The 7,285-nt window shown below is 32.8% G+C and overlaps 2 protein-coding genes across 2 annotated transcripts; both read left to right on the top strand.

Moving 5' to 3' along the window:
- The first annotated feature begins 3,604 nt into the window (after window positions 1-3,604).
- LOC148580209 (uncharacterized) lies at window positions 3,605-4,666 on the top strand. The gene has a single exon (XM_088491788.1). The coding sequence runs from the start codon at window positions 3,605-3,607 to the stop codon at window positions 4,664-4,666; it is 1,062 nt and encodes a 353-aa protein (XP_088347914.1).
- On the top strand, window positions 3,605-7,194 carry LOC107620696 (uncharacterized). The gene is made up of 4 exons (XM_016322825.2): window positions 3,605-5,859; window positions 5,948-6,256; window positions 6,348-6,453; window positions 6,541-7,194. Exons 1-4 carry the CDS (start codon window positions 4,682-4,684, stop codon window positions 7,192-7,194), a joined length of 2,247 nt encoding a protein of 748 aa, XP_016178311.2. The 5' UTR covers window positions 3,605-4,681.
- The last annotated feature ends 91 nt before the right edge of the window (window positions 7,195-7,285 follow it).

The raw sequence follows: 7,285 nt of genomic DNA, 5'->3' as shown, positions 1-7,285 counted from the left end.
ACTAAGGAGAACCAGCTGCCTGAGCCAATAACTATTAATAATACTATAACTATTAATAAGGACGTAACTAGTTTTTCTTTGTAACTTTATTAACATATAAGGACGTAACTTGATTGATACTATAACTATTAATAATACTAGAACAGGGTAAACTTAATACATGAAGTATATATATATATAATTGGAATTCTTATAATGTGATTAGTAATGGAAATTGGTACTATAATAATTGGGCATAGCTTTAAAAAAAACTTAGTAGAATATAATCAAATATATATGGCTTTTATTTTCTTTTTTTTTCTGCATCCACTTTACTGGTATTTAGCTAATTGAAGTTGACAAGAGTGGTTGAAGGGTCTTGATAATTTAGTTAATTCAATCTATTTGAAATCAAAGTATTTAAAAGCACTATATATAGAAGCATTGTTTAGTTTCATGCATGACTTGGTGTCCTGTTTCAAAGTAACTGTGTTTGGTTTGTATCCTATGTTCTGGTCTAGTTGTTTTGTATCACAATACTATGATTTTTTGTTTTTTCTTACACCTAGAACTATCCTTGTTGAAGAAAAGACTTCCCCACTAAATTATCTCAGCGATAGATCTCCTCCCTATATCTTTTTAAACTAAAACTCTTCTTCAGCAACATCTTCACAAGCATAACTCCACTTGTAGCTATTATGCCCCATGTACTACTAGAAGGTCTTCTTTTTTCTTTCTTTTATTTTAGATTTGGTTTTGAACCATAGGATATAATTCATGCATTATGCTCATACTTCCTTTTTGATATACAAGGTCATTAGTAGTTTTTTTTTTCTTATAAGGTAAAAAGATAAAGCTTAATTGTATGCATTTTTTTAGGGTCTTTCGTAGTTTATAAAATTTGTTTTTTGTTTAGTTTATTGTTTGCATGAAGTTAAGAGTAATAGTATCAAGTTTCTTAGAAATTGGCTTTTGTTCCTGTTGGTGCATTTCTGAATTATCATCAGATGCTGCTGTATATTTTTTGTTATTGTTCTGCATATAGCATTCAACAGCAGAAACTGTATGTATGTATACAGGTCAAGAAATTAATGTTAGGTGTAACTGCAACTTGATTAAAAGAACAGTATTTCTAATTGTACTGAGAAATTAACAAATGAATAGTGGTTGGAGAAAACTGGGCGTAAGAAATCCTCTTTTGAAAAACTTTTAATTGTATGAACGTTTTGTTCTATGGAGTAATAGTAACTTCTTTCTTCTTTAATTTGGTCCACAAGGTTGGCTTATTCATATATAGCCGCTAGCAGGTGAAATTTATAAGAGTTGATATAAAATTAATTTAGTGACTTAGATTAACTTTATGGGCTTCAATTTCAAAGCTTACGTTTCATCATATCCATATAAGATGAAAATAACACATGATAATATTATGTGCTTTTATGGACTAAGCTAATTAATATAGCCATATATATAGGTCTGATATGATAAAATTTTAAACTAATTTTCAATTATAGCTTATCAAAAGTCATAACAATTATGTTAGATAATGAGTAGTTTCTAATATTAATTATTGGCTCTTGCTTTGTGTGTAGACAACTCCTAAAATTGATCACACATATTGATTGATTGCTGCTGCTAATCGCGGTTGTGCCCCTGCTACTCGCGTTCGTGTTGCTGCTGCTGTTCGTGTTCGCATTCGGGTTCAGATTTGTGTTGCTGCTACTGTTCGCGTTCCATTGCTACTGCTATTGGCTTTCATAGTTGCAGCTGTGCTTCTATGCAAAGGTAAAAATTTGATCACATATAATTGAGTTTAGTAATTTGTTAGTGTTATTGAATTTTTCCAATTTGATATTTGGCTTCTTGAAAGATGAAACTATATTTAGTGATTCCAAGTTCATTTGAAATAGAGAATGCTTCATGCTTCATTAACTTCGACCTTCCTCAGTTCCTAATTAAAATCTTATGAGAAAATTTGAAGCAAATCTAATCTTCAGGAATTAAAAGCTTTCAATTTTAAAATTTTTTTTTTCTTTTTTCCTCCTCTAGACCTATCATGATGTTCTAGATTGGTAGCAGTGATTTTTCTTACTATTCTTATACCAACAGATGAATTTTGCCATGACCTGTGAGGTAGAATTCGGTGTTGCAGATTTGATTTGTGGGAATAGATTAGGGAAAATTAGATGCTAAATTCCTTTATAGAATAAAAAATGTAAAGAGTTAAATTGTGAATATAAAAAAAAATAGAGATAGTCAATTTTAAATTATTTTGACAAGTCCATATGATGGAACTCTTCTTAAAAGCTGCATAGAATACCTTGTCATCTATATATACGAGTCAGTGCCACAACCACTTACAATTATAATTATTAGCGGTAAGAATCATATTATAATTCCCTACTAATTAAAAACAAAATATTAGTTACATGCTTAAGACGCAGTCTTTTTTATTTAACTAATAAGCATATTGTATATAGATAATAATAGCAACCATTGATATTGATTTTCTCCTGTGATGCCTAAGATGTAACTTTTGTCTCGCTGTCACAGCTTTGTAATTAAATTGAGTTCAACCTCTCTTTGATAGTTGAAGTTAAAATAAAGAGAACATTTTTATTTGTGATAATTGTGCCTTTTGTTGCATTTTGTTATTTAAAATTAAAGTTTTCATTTGCTGATGTTCATACTAAACTATTTTTATCATTTTTTTTAAAATTGTTTTTGCAGTATCTAAGTAGTTGATTTGGCATACCTGTTGCTCCTATTTCATGTATCAGATCTAATCCAAACTATTCAGTTGATTCCTTTTACAAGGTAATTCTCTGCCTCAATAAAGTAGTTACATGTTCTTTATTCTGAATAAAATAGTTATAGTTTTGAAATTCTATGTATATCATTTTTGGGATTTTATTTTTGAAATATCTATCCTCCTTTTTATGTTCTAGTCATTTTTTTCTTTTTCTAGTTTTCAATTTATTTAGTTGATTGGCAATTACTGAGCTTCAAAAATATTTTTGAACAGCAAAAACTTTAACATAAAAAATATATAATAATATTCACATGAAAACAAAATGTATAAAATATAACTCATTTTAGAATAGTATTTTTCTAGTCTTGAATCGTTTAAAATATACAATAACTTAATTATAACTTAACTTTTTATAGCTAGAATGCTTGTCATAAAATATTATAATATTTAATTTATTGAATATTGAATATAGCTATGACTAAAAATTTAATTAAAAAACTAACCAAGTATAAAATAATACCCAATTAATTACATATAAAATAATTATTCAAATCCTTAAATGTGATATGAAAAACTATATTTGTTTAGAATTTAATTTAGAAGATTAAAACTTAAATAGTTGTAATCTGTTAAAATTTTCTATCACTTTACACCAATAAAACGACACCAATACTTAAAGAATAATTTAGTATTTCTGTGTAAAAAATTAAAAAAAATCAATGTGACATAAAATAGTATAAAAAAAATTAACAACTTATTATAATGATTACGATGACAAGATTTAATGTATTAATTACTTTACAAAAATAAATTACTTATTCCTTCTTTATGTTACAACTTTTTATACTTTTTAGTTGAATAAATTAGTTACAAATGGATAGAACTTGGATTGAAAAACCTCGAACAACAAAGGAATACATGGATGGCATAATTGGATTCCTTGATTTTGCTTTTGCGAGAGCGGCCATTTCGGATAGAATATGTTGTCCATGTCCACGATGTGCATTTGGAAAATGGCATAAAAGAGACACAGTTCAGGATCACCTGCTCTTAAAGCCATTTCCCAGAAACTATGTGATCTGGAATCGTCATGGTGAGATACAACCTGTTGAGCCAAGTAGTATAGAAGTGCAAGCACCACCATCTCAAGAGAATCTGCTAAATACATTACTGCATGATGTATTCGGCCACCATGGGGATGAAGGTATAATGGGATTGAATGATGCAGTTATACCCGATGGAGATGAAGACATCGCAGATGGAAGATTACATGAGGGCTCCTTTGATAATGGTAGTGAGTTCAATGAATTTTTAAAAGACGGAAATGAAAAGTTGCACGAGGGCAGTAAATGCACAAAGTTGGAGTTTATAATCAAATTGTATCACATAAAGGTCTTGTGTAGAATAAGCGATAAGGCCATGACTATGATATTGACTTTGTTGAGAGATACTTTCGATGGAATACAGCTGCCTTCTAGTTTTTATAAGGCCAAGCAAGTAATTTGCAAACTCGGCCTAGAATATACTAAGATTGATGCTTGCCCAAATGACTGTATGTTATATCTAGATGACACTCCAGATAACATACAAGACACATGCAAGTATTGCGGTATATCTAGATGGATCCCTAAGAAAAAAAAGAAAAAGCAAGCTGCAAAAGTTTTGCGATACTTTCCACTGAAGCCAAGGTTGAAAAGGTTATATATGTGTAGCAAGACGGCTGAGCACATGCAATGGCATAATTCTGCACCTGCAAGAGATGGATTACTGAGACATCCAAGGGACGGTGAAGCATGGAAGAATTTTAATGCGATGCACACACTATTTGCCGAAGAGCCACGAAATGTTCGCCTAGGTCTTGCAACTGATGGTTTTAATCCCTTCGGAGCCTTGAGTTCTACTAATAGCGTTTGGCCTGTGTTCTTGATTCCATAAAATCTTCCACCTTGGATGTGTATGAATCACACTTCTTTTATCTTATCAATGGTTATTCCAGGAAAGAAGTCCCCGGGAAATAAGATAGATGTGTACTTGCAGCCCCTTATAAATGAATTGAAAGATTTATGGATTGATGGTGTGGAGACATTTGACTCATCATCCGGAAACACATTTAGAATGCATGCAGCTCTTATGTGGACAATAAGTGATTTTCCTGGGTTAGGTATGCTATCTGGTTGGAACACACACACCGGTTTAGCTTGTCCCACTTGTAACTTTGATTCTTTTCCTTGTTATCTCCGTCATAGTTCTAAATGGTGCTTCATGGGTCATAGACGTTTTTTGGGAAGAAATCATAGATTTAGACTGAATCGTGTTCGTTTTGATGGAAGCACAGAGGAGCGTGGTCCACCTAAGAAGTTATTAGGTTCTGACATTCTTGAACAACAACAGGATGTTAAAACACGAGATCAGCAACGAGAAGAATCTCGTAGTGGTGGGAAAAGACCTCGACGAGAAGTTAAGCAGTGGAACAAGCGAAACATTTTCTTTGATCTTCCGTACTGGAAAACCAATTTGTTGCGTCACAATCTGGACTTTATGCACATTGAGAAGAATGTGTGTGATAACATTTTGTACACTTTGCTTAATGACAAAGCAAAATCAAAGGACAATCTCAAGGCACGGAAAGATTTGAAAGAAATGGGCATAAGGCGTGATCTCTGGCCAAGTAACAATGGATCATGTCATTTATCTTTATTTTCACTAACACGTGACACCAAGAAGCTATTTCTTTCGGCATTGAAGAATGTTGTGCTACCAGATAGATACTCAAGTAATATTTCGAGATGTGTGGATGAAGGACAGAAAAAAATTTTTGGATTAAAAAGTCATGACTGTCATATTCTTTTGGAGGAATTGTTACCAATAGCAGTTCGTCATTTGCTGCCAGATCATGTTACCGCAGTATTGGCTGAGTTTGGCTCATTCTTTAAGATCCTTTGTGGGAAAAGCTTAAGTAACTCTGAACTTGACAAGCTCCAACAACGCATAGTGGTCGTCCTTTGCCAGTTGGAAATGTTATTCCCTCCATCATTCTTTACCGTCATGGTTCACTTGACGGTCCATCTAGTAGATGAAGCAAAGCTCGGAGGTCCAGTGCATTATCGATACATGTATCCAATTGAGAGGTAAAATATTTTGTATGATGAACTAAAGATCGTTAGAATTGCATCTCTAGTCATGTCATTTTTACTTGATTTTTTTATATTATTTTAGGGACTTAGGCCATCTAAAATCCCATGTGCGGAATAGAGCACAAGCAGAAGCATCTATAGCTGAAGGATATTTAGCTGAGGAATGTCTCACTTTTTGTTCTCGCTATTTTGAAGATATAGAGACAAGGTTCAATAGAGCTAGACGTGTATGTGATGACCCGCTTGACAAGGGATGCTCAGAATCTTGTCTCTTTCCGCCGGTGGGTAAAGCAGGGAGTTCTGGTACAATTTTTACGTTGAATGAAAAGCAAAAGCTACAAGCCCATAGATATGTGTTACTAAATTGTCAAGCCGTCAAGGATTATGTGAAGTAAGTAAAGATAGAGGTTATTTGCAGTAATATATTCAGAATCTATATTCGTGAGTGACGTACTCTGAATCCAAATTAATTCCTAATGCAGTGAATTTAGAGAATACATAAGAAGAAGCTCAAAGGGAAGAAGACCGAACCCCACAGACATAGAGAAGAGAGTATTTAAGGAATTTGTTTCGTGGTTTGAAAAACGAGTAAGTTACTTAATTATTAGAGTTTATGAAATGGAAAAGGTGTTAAGATATAAACGTTTTAACTCTCATAACTTATCCCAATTTCAGATAATGAACCCAGATACCATAGAACAATTGTCTACTGACATAAAATTTTTAGCACGAGGCCCCTTATCAAATGCAACGAGATATAGTGCTTATAAAATAAATGGTTGCACATTTCGAACTGTTGCTCGTGAAGAAGGTTTGAGGACACAGAATAGTGGAGTATATTTAACCTCTAGCACACCATGTGTTGCAAGTCGAGTTGACAAAAATTTAAGACAAGGTGATGTACCCTATTATGGCAAGTTGGAGGATATAATTGAGGTTAGCTATTATGGGCGATTCACTGTTGTTCTCTTCAAATGTAAATGGGCTGATTCCACTCGACATAGAGGATATAGAAGAGATCAATGGCATTTTCATTGTGTTAACTTTGAAAGACCAATTCATACCGGTGAACATGAAGAAGATGAGCCTTATATTCTAGCGTCACAAGCATCAATGGTATACTACGTAGATGATGTCGTTAACAAAGGATGGAGTATTGTTGTTCATTTAAAACCAAGAGATTTGTATGAAATGGGTGATGAAATTGAAGAGGCTGCAGATGAGGATGAGCCACATCAAGAGCAAGCTCTTGATCAATATTTTGGTAACAGTGATGAATACATTCAATTGGCAACAAACCACTTGATCGATGACGTAGTTGACTCATAATGAGAAATCTAAGGTTAAAGCTTATTTATATATTTGTTAATTTTAAAGTTATGGTTAATCCGTTGGCTTGTTCATAAATTTTATCTCTGGC

The sequence above is a fragment of the Arachis ipaensis genome, chromosome B10 (genome assembly GCF_059453495.1).
Source record: "Arachis ipaensis isolate K30076 ecotype BB chromosome B10, ASM5945349v1, whole genome shotgun sequence".
NCBI lineage: Eukaryota > Viridiplantae > Streptophyta > Magnoliopsida > Fabales > Fabaceae > Arachis > Arachis ipaensis.
Note: the sequence above shows the minus strand (reverse complement) of the source record. Positions and strands in the feature narration are given on the sequence as shown.

Excerpts from the sequence above, each read along its gene's own strand:
- LOC107620696 (XM_016322825.2), top strand. The coding sequence starts at position 4,682 with ATGTGTATGAATCACACTTCTTTTATCTTATCAATGGTTATTCCAGGA. Across the intron at positions 5,860-5,947 it reads TACATGTATCCAATTGAGAG|GGACTTAGGCCATCTAAAAT; the intron begins GTAAAATATTTT and ends ATATTATTTTAG. Across the intron at positions 6,257-6,347 it reads GCCGTCAAGGATTATGTGAA|TGAATTTAGAGAATACATAA; the intron begins GTAAGTAAAGAT and ends TTCCTAATGCAG.
- LOC148580209 (XM_088491788.1), top strand. The coding sequence starts at position 3,605 with ATGGATAGAACTTGGATTGAAAAACCTCGAACAACAAAGGAATACATG.